The 13554-nt window shown below is 39.2% G+C and overlaps 1 protein-coding gene and 1 non-coding gene across 2 annotated transcripts; one reads left to right on the forward strand and one right to left on the reverse strand.

The window, feature by feature from the left end:
• Positions 1-2536: 2536 nt before the first annotated feature.
• On the reverse strand, positions 2537-3502 carry LOC107915428 (uncharacterized). The gene is made up of 3 exons (XM_016844588.1): positions 3038-3502; positions 2902-3004; positions 2537-2853 (listed from the first exon to the last, which is right to left on the reverse strand). The coding sequence occupies exons 1-3, from the start codon at positions 3500-3502 to the stop codon at positions 2537-2539; spliced, it is 885 nt and encodes a 294-aa protein (XP_016700077.1).
• Positions 3503-11707: 8205 nt separating this feature from the next.
• On the forward strand, positions 11708-11814 carry LOC121222694 (small nucleolar RNA R71). The gene has a single exon (XR_005920056.1). It is a non-coding gene; the product is annotated as a small nucleolar RNA R71 (small nucleolar RNA).
• Positions 11815-13554: the final 1740 nt, after the last annotated feature.

Consider the following 13554-nt stretch of genomic DNA (forward strand, 5'->3'; position numbering starts at 1 on the left):
ACACCTACGACCATATAATGCCTCGTAGTGTGCCATTGGAATGTTAGACTGATAGCTGTTGTTATACGCAAATTCTGCTAGCAGCAGGTAATCCTCCCAACTGCCTCAAAAGTCAATCACACAACTTCTCAACATATCCTCCAATATCTGTATCACCCTCTCTGACTGACCGACTGTCTGAGGATGGAACACAGTACTAAAGTCCAATCTTGTACCTAAAGCTTCATGTAGCTTCTTCCAGAACCGAGAAGTGAAACGTCGATCCCTATCAGATATTATTGAAACCGGTACCCCATGCAGTCTCACTATCTCAGACACATACAATTTAGCCAGCTTCTGCAGAGAGTAGTTAGTACGAACCGCTATGAAGTGGGTGGATTTGATCAATCGATCCACGATGACCCATACAGAATCCTTCTTGTTAGGTGTGAGGGGTAACCCATGCAGTCTCACTATCTCAGACACATACAATTTAGCCAGCTTCTGCAGAGAGTAGTTAGTACGAACCGGTACGAAGTAGGTGGATTTGGTCAATCGATCCACGATGACCCATACAGAATCCTTCTTGGTAGGTGTGAGGGGTAACCCACCAACGAAGTCCATAGTCACTCTCTCCCACTTCCAAAGCTGAATCTTAACTGGCTGCAACAATCCCAAAGGTAACTGATGATTAGCCTTAACCTGCTGGCATGTCAAACACTTGGCCACGAATTCAGTAACCTCTCGTTTAAGACCTGGCCACCAGTATAACTCATGAAGGTCTCAGTACATCTTGTTTCTACCAGGATGCATAGCATAAGGTCTACTATGTGTCTCTCTCAGTATAGACTTCCTTAATTCAGTATCTTTTGGTACACAAATTCTCTCACGAAAATAGAGCACCCCTTTGTTATTCAGTCCAAAATCATCAATATTCCCACTCTCAACCTGTCAGAAACGAAGACCCAATGACTCATCCTCTATCTATTTACCCTTAATCTGCTCTATCCACATTGGTTTAACTTTAAGTTCGGCCAACAAACTACCATCATCAAATAAATTGAGGCGAGCAAACATTGCCCTTAGGTCAGTCATAGCTCTACGACTTAGTGCGCTAGCCACTACATTAGCCTTACCAGGGTGGTACTCAATAGTACAGTCGTAGTCCTTAAGCAGTTCAATCCATCTACGCTACCTAAGATTCAGCTCTTTCTAAGTGAGGAGGTACTTGAGGCTCTTGTAATCAATGTAAATGATACACATCTCATCATACAAGTAACGCCTCTAGGTTTTCAGTGCGAACACCACTACGGCCAACTCCAAGTATGTGTCAGATAATTCACTTTATGAGTCTTAAGCTGAAGAGATATGTACACTACCACCTTACCCTCTTGCATCAACATATATCCTAAACCGACATGTGATGCGTTGTTGTAAACAGTAAACTCCTTTCCAAACTATGGTTATATTAGAATAGGGGCCTCCATCAGTGCAGTCTTGAGCTTTTCAAATCTTTTTTGTTGTGCGTCAGTCCAGTTAAATGGCACACCCTTACGTAGCAGATTAGTCAAGGGTACGGCAGTCAGAGAAAACCCCTCCACAAAACGTCGATAATACCCTATCAGTCCTAGAAAGCTGCGGATCTCAAATACAGTCTTAGGCTGCTTCCAATCCGAGACAGCCTCAATCTTTCGAGGATCAACTCTTATCCCCTCAGTAGAAACCACATGTCCCAGAAACATTACTTCTTGTAATCAGAACTCACATTTACTGAACTTGGCGTATAGTTGTATCTCCCACAAAATCTGTAGAACCACTCTGAGGTGTTCATCATGTTGATCCTCAATTTTCGAATACACCAGTATATCAGTTATAAATACCACTATAAACCGATGACAATAGGGGGCTGGAACACTCAATTCATCAGATCCATAAAAGCTGTCGGTGCATTCATTAGTCCAAATGGCATCACTAGGAACTCGTAGTGACCATAGCGAGTCTTAAATGTCATCTTATGCACGTCAGCCTCTTTAACTCTCAACTGGTGATACCCTGACCATAGATCAATCTTAGAGAAAACTGAAACACCTCGAAATTGATCTAACAGATCGTCCATCCTTGATAAGGGGTACTTATTCTTTATGGTCAACTTGTTCAGTTGCTGGTACTCAATATACATACACATGGATCCATCCTTCTTTTTCACAAACAGAACTTGTGCTCCCCACGAAGACACAATAGGACGAATGAACCTACGACCCAGTAACTCTTGAATCTGGGCCTTAAGCTCTACAAGTTCTTTTGGTGCCATTCTATAAGGAGCGATGGATATCGGAGCTATACTAGGAAAGAGCTCAATCCTAAACTCTAATTCACGATTCAAAAGTAACCCAGATAACTCTTCAGGAAAAACATCCTGAAACTGCTTAACCATTCTAATATCCATTACTGAAAAATCTCTAGAATTCGAAACACTGATGTAAGCCAGGTACGCCTCACATCCCTTATGAACTAACTTTTTGGCCCTCAATGCAGAAATCACATTCGATAAGTAGTTCTAACGTTCCCCAATTACAACTACCTCATTGTCCTCCTCAGTTCTCAGTACAACCCGTTTAGTGGCACAATCCAAGATCATTTGGTGTTTAACTAGCCAGTCTATGCCTAATATCAGATCAAATTCTCTAAACGACAGTTCCATAACATCATTCAGAAAGATAACCCCTTGTACCTCTAAAGGGACATATCTAAATAACTTGTTAACCCGGATGGACTGCCCCAATGGACTCAATACAGTCATTTCACTCGATGTATTCTCAACCAAAATCCCAAAATTTTTAGTAACAGAACAGGCAACATAAGAATGAGTAGATCCTATATCTATCAATGCAGTATAAGGTACATTATGGATAAAGAACGTACCCGTGATGACATCCGGAGCATCTCCGTCCTCTCGACAACGTGCACCATAAACTAAAGTCGGCTGCCTTGCCTCAGTCTGATTAGCACCTCTGCCCGGTGCTCTCTGACCACAACCCAAACCATTACCACCTCTAACCTGACCACAGCCTCTCGGTGGCTGCTTTACTACTCTCGGTGGTGAAATACCCATACCAGAAGCTTTCATCTGATCGGACCTCCGCGAGCAATCTCTAATACGGTGCTCTAAAGAACCACACCACAAACAAGCCCCAATTCTTTTCCAACACTCGCCCTGATGGCGTCTACCGCAGTTAGTACACAGCGATTGTCCAGTAGCAGCAATACGGGCCCCAACTCTAATTGACCCATCAACTCTGGCCTTTTTCTTATGCCTCTGAACGGAACTCAATGGCTCAAAATCCATCTTATTCCTACTTCTCTCACTGTTCTGACGCTCAGCGCGCTTCACTTCCTCAGTGATCTTCGCATTATCAACCAGTGCTGCAAAGTCTCGCTCCCTCTGTAGAGCTATCAGTACCCTTAGATTATCCCTGAGGCCATCCTCGAACCGAACGTATCTATCATACTCAGTCGCCACCATACCACGCGCATAGCGGCTTAATCGTAAAAATTTGGCCTCATACTCGTCCACTGATCTATCACCCTAGGACAAATTCAAAAACTCTCTCCTACAGGCATCCACGTAACTGGCCCCCACATATTTCCCCCGGAAGGTGATATTAAAGAACTTCCAGGTCAGTTGGTCAGGCTGAGTGCCTTCCTTCACAGTGAGCCACCACTGATATGCCTCATCACGTAGCAGCGATACAGCCCCTTTAATTTTTGCTCAGAGGTGTAGTCCAGGTCATCCATCACTCTCTCTGTGGCCTCTATCCAGTACTCAGTCATATTAGGGGCAACTCCATTGATACCCCTAAAAATCTCAGCTTCATTGGCCCGGAGTCGTTTCGTAACCGACCCTCGGCCCTCAGGTCCATTATTGGCCCCAGCGACCTTCTCTAGAATTCTTAACATGGCTTAGGACAGTGCGTCGTCCCCAGCCGCACGATCTTCTGACCCATTCTCAGTGACGAGCGACACCGTCGTCTCGCTAGTGTCTAGATTTAGCACACTACCCAGTAAAGAGGACTCAGCTCGAGCCCCTCTACAGCCTCTCCCTTGGCCTCTAGTACCCCGTCCGCGAGTACCTCATGCGCTCATTGCCTACTCATGTTTATCTATATTAAAAGTTTTATGAATCAGTTTACAGTTTAATAGTTATTAGCAGATGTTTTATGGAAACAGTTTCAGTACTTCAGAGTTTGTTTTCGTACGACGCAGTGTCTATCAATGTCTATCAGTTTTACTACAACATTCATATACACTAATTTAAGTGTTTTTAGTATAATCTACTTATAGTAGTCTCAGTTTGTACTATTTATAGTAGTTTCAGTATCAAATTAGATTCAATTTAAAATACATAAAGGCTTCAGAGAACTTACAAGATCGGCGTTGGAGACTCGGTGTACCACACATTCAATAAAAAATATTTTAAATCATTCAAAAATCAATGCTATTAAAAACCAAGTTTTAAAACCCAAATCCACAGCAGAGTTTTGCAACCTGGCTCTGATGCCACTAAATGTGACACTCCAAACCTGGCCTAGACATTATGGCCGAATCTGGTGATGTCGCATGGTAATGTGTTTGAAAACTATAGTTTGGGTTAGAAAACCGTAACTTTGCTTAAAACATTTTCCACTTAGAAACTTTTCATTATTACTTGTTAATTTTAAAGTCGTGTTAATTAATCAGTCGAAAGTTTTTAAAACATTTATTCTATACGGAAGCTTTTAAATCAGTTTATATTTGAGCATATTTTGTTAAAATGTTTGTTTCGTTTTGAAAACTCAAATATTCCTACAACTAGAAGTTGTAATTAAAACAATAGAAACCTCAAATTAAAGTAAAAATCCAAATAGGCCATAATTACAATAAAATAACCCCAAAATAGAATAAAAATTTTAATTAAGTGCTAAATCAAATTAAATAGGTCGTGTGACCACCGCTGAGTCCTCCATCGCATCGATCCGCCTATGTCTAGGGATTACTTGTACAGTCAAATCAGAAGGGTGAATTTACGAAAACTCAGTGTGTAATCCCATAATAAGCAAACAGACAAAAAGCAGTCATAGTCTGGCCCTATGCCCTTTTTAGTATCAGTGACAATAACAGTTTGGGCTTTAGCCCATCTCAGCGCAAAAGCAATCATGTGTTTGGGGCTTGGCCCATTATAGTAACAATAATCAGTACAGTAACAGATTATACAGTAGACAGGTCCTACCCAACCAGCCTCTATACTCCATCTCCGTCCAACCCTACACTCCATGTGGGGATATAATTAACCCACCCATCCCTACACTCTAAAGTAGTACCAAATGCGACACTAGACAGTAGTTTCAGCTAAGCTGCCAGTAAGTTAGGCTCTACCTATATAATATTTATCTTGATAAATATTGTATTAATTTAATATTAAAGTTATTAAGTTTAATTATAATTGAACTCTCTAAACTTTACCTATATAAAGAGAGTCTTGGGTCATTATTTACACACACTTAAATTCAAGAGAAAGTTGTAAAGAAAAAATTCTTAAAAGAAATTATTTCAGAAAATTTCTAAATATATTTTTCTTATTTACAATTTGGCTCAAAAGTTTAGAGAAATTATGAAATTATCCCACTGGTAATTTTTGTGAAAAAAATTCAATTCAAAGTGAGGTCACACTTAATAGACGTGAGCTTGAGGATAGAAAAGAAAACTATCCGGTCGAAGCATTCATCTTAGACGAATAAAAATTGTATAATTTTGATTAAGTGTTTATAACTTTAGATATCACAACTAAGTTCTTGTTTTGGAACTTTTTTTTAAACACTGGTTTTTCCCTAAAAAAATTTTGTTGCATTTTCCAAACCCGATTTTCCAACAGGAAGGACAGCCAGAGTAGGCTCCCTCTCGAAATTGATTGGTTTCTCACCTTGTCTACAGTGGACTAGCCTACTTCCACGGCTTTTCTCAGTACTTTGAGAGCCTCTTTCAATCCTTAGCCTCTTACGGTTGTAACCACTCGTTTGTACCCTTGTATCAGCAGTATCAACTAACCTTTGTACCCTCTACATGAGCACATCCACATCTAGACTGGTAGAAGTTTGAGACGGACTGGAAGATTAGGCGAAACCTGTAAAAGAATACTTAGGTCAGCCACATGAGGAAACAAATGACTATCAAAGAACTCACCAATGGCTAGTGGTGGTGGAATAGACCAGCAACACAGGTGTTACCTACAATATGTGTAAAAGAAGTGAGGGGTTCCTCTTTCCTCTTCACTAAAACAGTGACTAAGTCATTTTTCGGAGGGGTGTGCAACCCAAGAAATAGCCTCAGTAGTAGTATCCAAAGAGGGAAGAGAAGGGTTGGGGTTGGTTTAGTGTCGAAGTGTGAGGACTGACGGGCTAAGGTGTTGCGATTGGAAGAGGAAAAGGAGAAAGAAGGAAGAATGAATGAGACAGGGGAAAAGGGAAGGGCTAGGACGATGGTGGGAAAAAAAGGCATTCGGACGGTGGCCGGAATGGTGAGAGGAGGTTTTGGGTAAGTGGCAGCTAGGTTGAGGAGAGGAAGAAGACAAAGTGAAAGAATGTAATGCCCTGAATATTGGGGTTAAAATTTTTGAGATTTGTAGGTAGGGTCAGTGGCTAGATCGGGCATTTGAGTTTGTTTCACGTTCTATTGTCAAAATAAGCCTACTGGTCAAGTGTTTGGTTATGTATTAGTTTTCCTCTGGGTTCTGGGTTCGAGTCCTCATGTATGCTTTGAGGAATTATTTTCTTTACACCTTCTAATTATTTTGAGTTAAAAATATTTATTAATTTTTAAATTTATTTTTGCATTTTTTTCTTTTTTGGGAAAAATTGGCTCGTTCTCTTCCTCTTTTACTCTACATGTCCTCTCTCCGTCCATTGGGTTGTTTTTTCAATCGAGAGATTTTTTCTTCTTTTCTTTTCCTATACTGATTCTCAAATTAATTTTGAGTTTACCGTTTTTGACCGATGGATCTTTGAATTGGCTTGGGGAGCAAATCGAATGATTTGGTTGCTTATCTCGCAAATCAGATGTGGGTTTCAAATCTATTTTCTTCTATTTTTCATTTTTTAATTCAATTATGTAGTATTCGATAATTTCGAATGTGTACTAAAATGTGTAATTGGTACCAAATTGCAGTAAAATTCAGCAATTTCTGTGTGTGTTCTAAGCTACTTATATTCAACATGAAATTGTTGTTGAATTTGGAGGATTTCTATAAGGGTTAACGACTGGGGTTCGTTTTGATGTCACAAAACTGAGATTTTAGCCAGTTTCTGTGTGCTTTTGTGACCACACGGGTGGCTACACGGGCGTGTGCCCCCACATGGGTAGTTCATACGGCCGTGTGTATTTGGAATTTTGGGTTTTCAGGTAAATTTTGGGCCCACATAGTCGTAGGCCAATTTGGGGATTTTAGTCCACTTCCACATAGCCATGTCCTTTCTTCATATGGGCATGTGTATTTGGGAAATAGGGTTATGTGGTTTGATACCACACGACCTAGCCACACGGTCGTGTGGCCAATCTGGGGATTTAAGGATCTCACGCAGGCGTGTGAGACCCTCACATGGCTGTGTTTGCCCTGAACCCTATTTTAGCACAAACGGACAGAGAGTTACACGGCCGGATCACACGACAATATCCCAAGGTTACACAGGCGTGTGCCTTAGCCACACAGCCGTGTGCCTCCTTTCACACGGGCGTGTGCCTCTCCACATGGGTGTGTTGACCCCCCACACGGTAGAAGCACTTCCATACAGCAGGAGCACATGACCGTGTGGCCCTGTTTCGCAAATATTTGTTCTGTAACATTAGTTATTTGTTATGTTTCTTGTGTCGTTCAACTGTTGTTGGGGCCTCTGTATAAGAATTAAGGACTTTGATACTACTTAGGGTCGTGTGATTAACTGCAAGCGTGGTGCTAAACATTCTATTTGATAGTTCGTGTTTGTAATGTGCTTTGTGAAACGAAACTGTGTCTGATAACTATGAAGAAATTTGACATTAAGTTTGTATGTGTAAGAGCATTCTGATTTTGTACTCTGATTCGGTGTGTCTGATTCCAAAGAGTGTGTACTTTTGTACAATCGCACATAATTCTGTATTTGACTAACTATTTATGACCTTTTTTGTCTGTGTGACTATTCACTTTTGGTGTACATTATTGTGTTTGTATCATGATTTGGGGTTTGGTTGTGAAGAGAAGGAAGACTGATTCTGATCTGATCTGGTAGTTTAACTGCAACATATCTGTACAGCGATTTACCATAATACACTGTACTGAATATACGTCAGCTTTACTGCGTAGCATTATCTCAGTGGCTTAGTCCACATACATGGTGTGTAGGGTTGGATGGGCCTTTCAAGGTCCTATGTAGTGTGTCTAGTTGGATGAGCTTAAACAATTCTATTAGGGTGTGATCGGAGGACGGAAAGGTGTTTTGGCTGGATGGGTGGGTTTTCACTACTTGACTGCATTCATAAGTATCTGATAAAGTGATTGGGTGTAAGTCTGTTTGTCTGCATTCTGTCTGTTTGACTTATCATTTTTTACTGTTCTTGCGTGTAATGGCGTTTTGTAACACTGTGTGTGATGATAAGTGCTTTGCTTGAGTACATTTGTTTGGGATGTTCCCTTCGTGTATACATTTTGGTTCTGTATATCTCTGTAAGTATGTTTCACTGTTGTACTTTTATCCAGAATTCCAGTCTGTAATTCTATTGTTAGTCATGTCTCGAACTCCTACTGAGCTCATGTATCTCACCCCTTAGTGTTTCCCCTTTCAGGTATATTTTCGAATTCTGATGCTAGACTCGGCACACCGGAGATCTCGAAGTTACGCGTTGTAAATAATTAGTTAAAGTACTATTTTGAAAACTATGGTATGAACTTTTGTATTAAATACATGTAAGCGTACTTTGGATTGAGGTTTTTTTGTAACACTAGGATTTTACATCTAAGAGTTTTTACGGAACTTAAATACTGTAATGTTTTTCGGTTTTTTAAACTAAAATTTCCCATGGTCACTTCGGTGATCAATGTGACCTCCGAAATTCAGTCTAAACTCCTAGGCTGGGTATTGGGATGCTACAAAGAGAAAAAATTAGGGTTTGGGTTAAAAAGGGGGACATTGTCATGTTTAGGCTTGTGTAGGGCCAACGGTCGTGTCATTTGCTCGTATGGGGCTCCCTCAGCCCGTATGATTCGAAATTCAAAGCTCAGTGTTCACATGACCTCAAACACGTCCATGTGTTCTGATTTGTGGCACATACCACCATGTGTGCTATGCCTTCGCTTCTCCCACACTTGTGTGAGAGGTCGTGTCTCGCACACAGCCATGTCTATAGCCCGTGTAAATCTCTATCTTGTAATTAAATTTGAAAAATAACTCCAGTGCTCACATGGCCTTGGACACATCCATCTATCCAGGTCGTGTGAGCCACACAGCCGTGTGAGACACCTTAGGCCGAGTAACAATTGAGTTTTGGAAACATTAAGTCCCAGGACTCACACGGCCAATGACACGCCTGTATGTGGCCATATGGGTCAAAAACATATTCTTCTCAATTTAAAAATTAATTTAATTAATTTTAAAAATAACATGCAATAAAATCAAAAGAATTAGCAGAATGGTAAACACTCGGGTTACCTCTTGAGAAGTGCTTATCTAGAGTCTAAGCTCGACTTACCTTGTATGTGCACGGTTACTGTGGTTCTCGGAGCCAAAGCTCCTCTTCCTCATTATCAATTTTTATACCAAGATAAGGTTTGAGTCGACTACTGTTTACCTTCAATGTGCCAAACTTAGAATGAGTTACCTCGACTGTATCGTATGGGAAGACATCAGTACCGTGAATGGGTTTGACCTATTTGACTCAAGTCCCGAAGGGGAAATTCATGGATCCGTTTTATCTAGCTATACTTTGTCCCCCACCTTAAATTGGTTTGTTCTCATCACATGCTCGTCATAGCGTCGCTTTGACTCTTCATCGTGTTCTTTCGGTTTCTCCTTAACATGTACTTGTCATTTATCCAGTTCATCGAGTTGTAACATTCTCTCTTCGAATGTTGTTTGGTTTCTATCACCTTGATGGTAACATTGTTCCATCTTGTTTTCTCAAGGGATTTCCTACAAATAAGGTTGAGCCACATGGTTACTCACATTAACAGAATATTTAAAATCATCCCGATCACTAGAGACACTCACAGAATCACGTGCTTGGAGAATAATCTTTTCGTCACCTACACGAAGCACTAGTTCACCCGTACCAATATTGATAATAGTCCTAGTTGTGGTACCTCACTACTCTCATCCATGTCCAACACAACAAAGTCAACGGGGAATATGAATTTACCTATTTTAACAAACATATACTCAATAACACCCCTAGGATATCTGATGATTCTATCCGCTAATTGAATAATCATCCAAGTGTGTTTAGATTTTCGAAGACCTAGTTGTTTAAACATTTTTTAGGGCATGACATTAATACTGGCCCCTAAATCAGCTAAGGCATTATCAATATTTAAACTACCAATGAGATAAGGAATAGTAAAACTCTCTAAATCTTTTATTTTATTGGGTAGTTTATTTTGGAGGATCGCCGAGCAAACTACATTGAGCTCCATAGTCGATGAATCGTCTAACTTCCTCTTGTTTTCTAACAGATCCTTTAAAAATTTGACATAATTTGGCATCTGCGAAAGAGCTTTAACAAACGGTAAGTTAATATGTAATTTTTTTAAGAGTTTGAGAAATTTACCAAATTGTTCGTTTGTGTGGTCTTTCTTTGTCACTTTAGGATATGGCACAAGTTTTATATTATTTACCAACCGACTTTTACTCTTTCCTATCTTCCACAGCCTCATCATTGTTCACAATAATTTCTTATCTCAGTTCTTGTTCAGATTCAACTAACCCTTCTTCGTCTCGAATAGTAATTGCATGAAGCTACTCTCTTGGGTTAGTTTCAGTCTTACTAGGCAAGCTACCTTGTGGTCTTTCCGAAATTAACTTAGCAACCTGACCTATTTGGTTCTTGAGCCCTTAAATCGGTGCTTGTTGATTTTTCAGTGCTGCCTCAGTTTTTTAGAAATGAGTTTCTCACACCGAGATAAACTTTGTCAACATCTCCTCAAGGTTCAGCTTCTTCTCTTGCTGATAAGGTGGTTGTTGGAAGCTTGGAAGGAGTTGTGCTATCTGATTTCCTTGACCACCCCAAGAGAAATTTGGATGTTTCCTCCAACATGCATTGTAGTTATTACTATAAGGGTTATTTTGAGGCCTAAATTATTACCCCTATAATTGATTTGATCGTTCTCTATGCTTGGATCGAAGGGTAAACATTCTGAATTATTCATTCTACCTCTATTTGTATCGCATTGCATCACCGGATTTACCTGTATAGAAGGATATAAATCATCAATTTTCTTATTTAGTAATTCTACTTGGTTTGATAACATGGTGACTACATCTACATTAAAAACATTGGCTGCTTTGTTCTAATGACTTGCCATTGATAATTATTCAGTGTCATCTCCTCTATAAACTCATAATTTGCTTCGGGTGTTTTATTGTTTAGTGTTCCACTGGCTGCTACGTCGATTAACTGCCGAGTTGAGGGATTCAAACCATTGTAGAAGGTTTGAACTTGTAACCATAGAGGTAACCCATGATGAGGGCACTGTCTCAATAGATCCTTGCATCTTTCCCATGCATCATATAAAGTCTCTAAATTGATCTGAACAAAGGAAGAGATTTCATTCCTCAACTTGAATTTTTTAGCCGGTGGGAAATACTTTAGCAGAAATTTCTCGGTCATTTGAGCCCATGTAGTGATGAAACCTCGTGGTAAAGAGTTCAACCACTATTTTTCTTTGTTCTTCAATGAGAAATGGAATAACCGTAAGCGAATGGCGTCATCAGTGGCGCCATTAATTTTGAAAGTGCCATAAATTTCCAAAAAATTGGCCAAATGAGTATTTGGATCTTCGTCTTGCAAACCATCGAACTGAACATATTGTTGTACCATCTGAATTGTATTCAACTTCAGTTCAAAATTATTTGCAGCAATGGTCGGTCGCACAATACTCGATTCAGCCCTAGTCAGAGTGGGTTTGGTATAATTGTACATAGTATAAGGAATAGGGCCTGTAGCAACTGCAGGAGGTAGCTGAATATTCTGATTATCACCTATCTCCTCGGTAATGATGTTGTCCTCTTGTTCACCTACTATAATTTTTCGACCTTGCCTTGCTTCTCTCTGATTTCTGCAAGCAATACTTTCAATTTTACTATCGAAAAGCAATGGTCCCGAGGAGTTCCTTCTAGTCATAAACCCAAAGAACCTACCAGAAGAAAATAAAAGAAAAATTAGAATGTAAAAATTAAACTAAAAACAAAATTATAAAAATAAAATAAAATGGCTAAATTAATAAAAATCAAGTGCTCCTAATACTTTAGTCCCTAACAATGGCGCCATAAACTTGATGTGTATGTTTTACATAATTAAACTAAAATACGACTAAGGCAAGCGCATCTATCGAACAATAGTTTAGCTACGGTGAGTAGAGATATCATTTCCACTAGGACTAAAAGTATTAATAATTATTGTTTTCCTGCTATTTAGCCAACAAATTGGAGTGATGTGTTCTTAAGCTAAAATTACTAAACTAATTTAACTAAGAACTTAACAAAGAATAAATCGGGAAAAATAAATGAATAATAACCAAGGAGAGAAATAATACCCAGGAAATAATCCACCTAGACTTCATCTTATTATGAACTTGATTTAAATGATTTATTCACTTGGTATCTTGATCCATAGAAATCCTTAAATTATGTTAATATCTCTTTCGAGAGTAAGAGCAACTGACTCTAGGTTCATTAACTGAAACTTCTTTTTATTAAAACCCCTATTGTGATATTAACTCGATCTATGGATTTCCCTATTAGATTTGACTCTATTTCGATAGATTTATGTCGTCTTCTTTCTAGGATTGCATGCAACTCCACTCAATTATGCTAGATCTACTCTTAAACAGGGACTTTTACTCCTCTGATTAAACACATTGAACATGAATATTAACCGAAAATATTAAAACAAGAAATAAGCACACATAATTTAGAATAAGATTTAAGTATTTATCACGTAAAACAAAATTTAAATAACATAATTCATCATAGGTTTCATCCTCCCTAGGTATCTAGGGAATTAGTTCATAATTGTGTATAAAAACATCTCAAAGTTAGAAAAACCACAAATAATAAAGAAACTCATAAAAACTTCAAGAAAAATTAAAAGACCTTCAATCTTGATGGAAATCCGCTTTAGAGTTGGCTCCTAACGGTGTTCTTCGAGTTTTTTCTTCGATCTTCTCTGATGGCTCCCTCCTCTCTTCTTCTAATTGGTATTTATAAACTTCAAGCCTAAAATTTGTGTTTTTCCGTGCATTTGGAATTCAAGTTGCGAAATGGACACGGTCTAGTACATGGTTGTGTGTCCAACCCATGT

The sequence above is a fragment of the Gossypium hirsutum genome, chromosome D10 (assembly GCF_007990345.1).
Source record: "Gossypium hirsutum isolate 1008001.06 chromosome D10, Gossypium_hirsutum_v2.1, whole genome shotgun sequence".
Taxonomy (NCBI): Eukaryota; Viridiplantae; Streptophyta; class Magnoliopsida; order Malvales; family Malvaceae; genus Gossypium; species Gossypium hirsutum.

Bases quoted from the DNA above. Each gene is read 5' to 3' on its own strand.
- LOC107915428 (XM_016844588.1), bottom strand. From the start codon at position 3,502: ATGGTGGCGACTGAGTATGATAGATACGTTCGGTTCGAGGATGGCCTC. The intron at 3,005-3,037 runs GTTAGAGGTGGT...GGTTGTGGTCAG, and splicing joins CACCGAGAGGCTGTGGTCAG to AGAGCACCGGGCAGAGGTGC. The intron at 2,854-2,901 runs GTACGTTCTTTA...TGATAGATATAG, and splicing joins TGCTCCGGATGTCATCACGG to GATCTACTCATTCTTATGTT.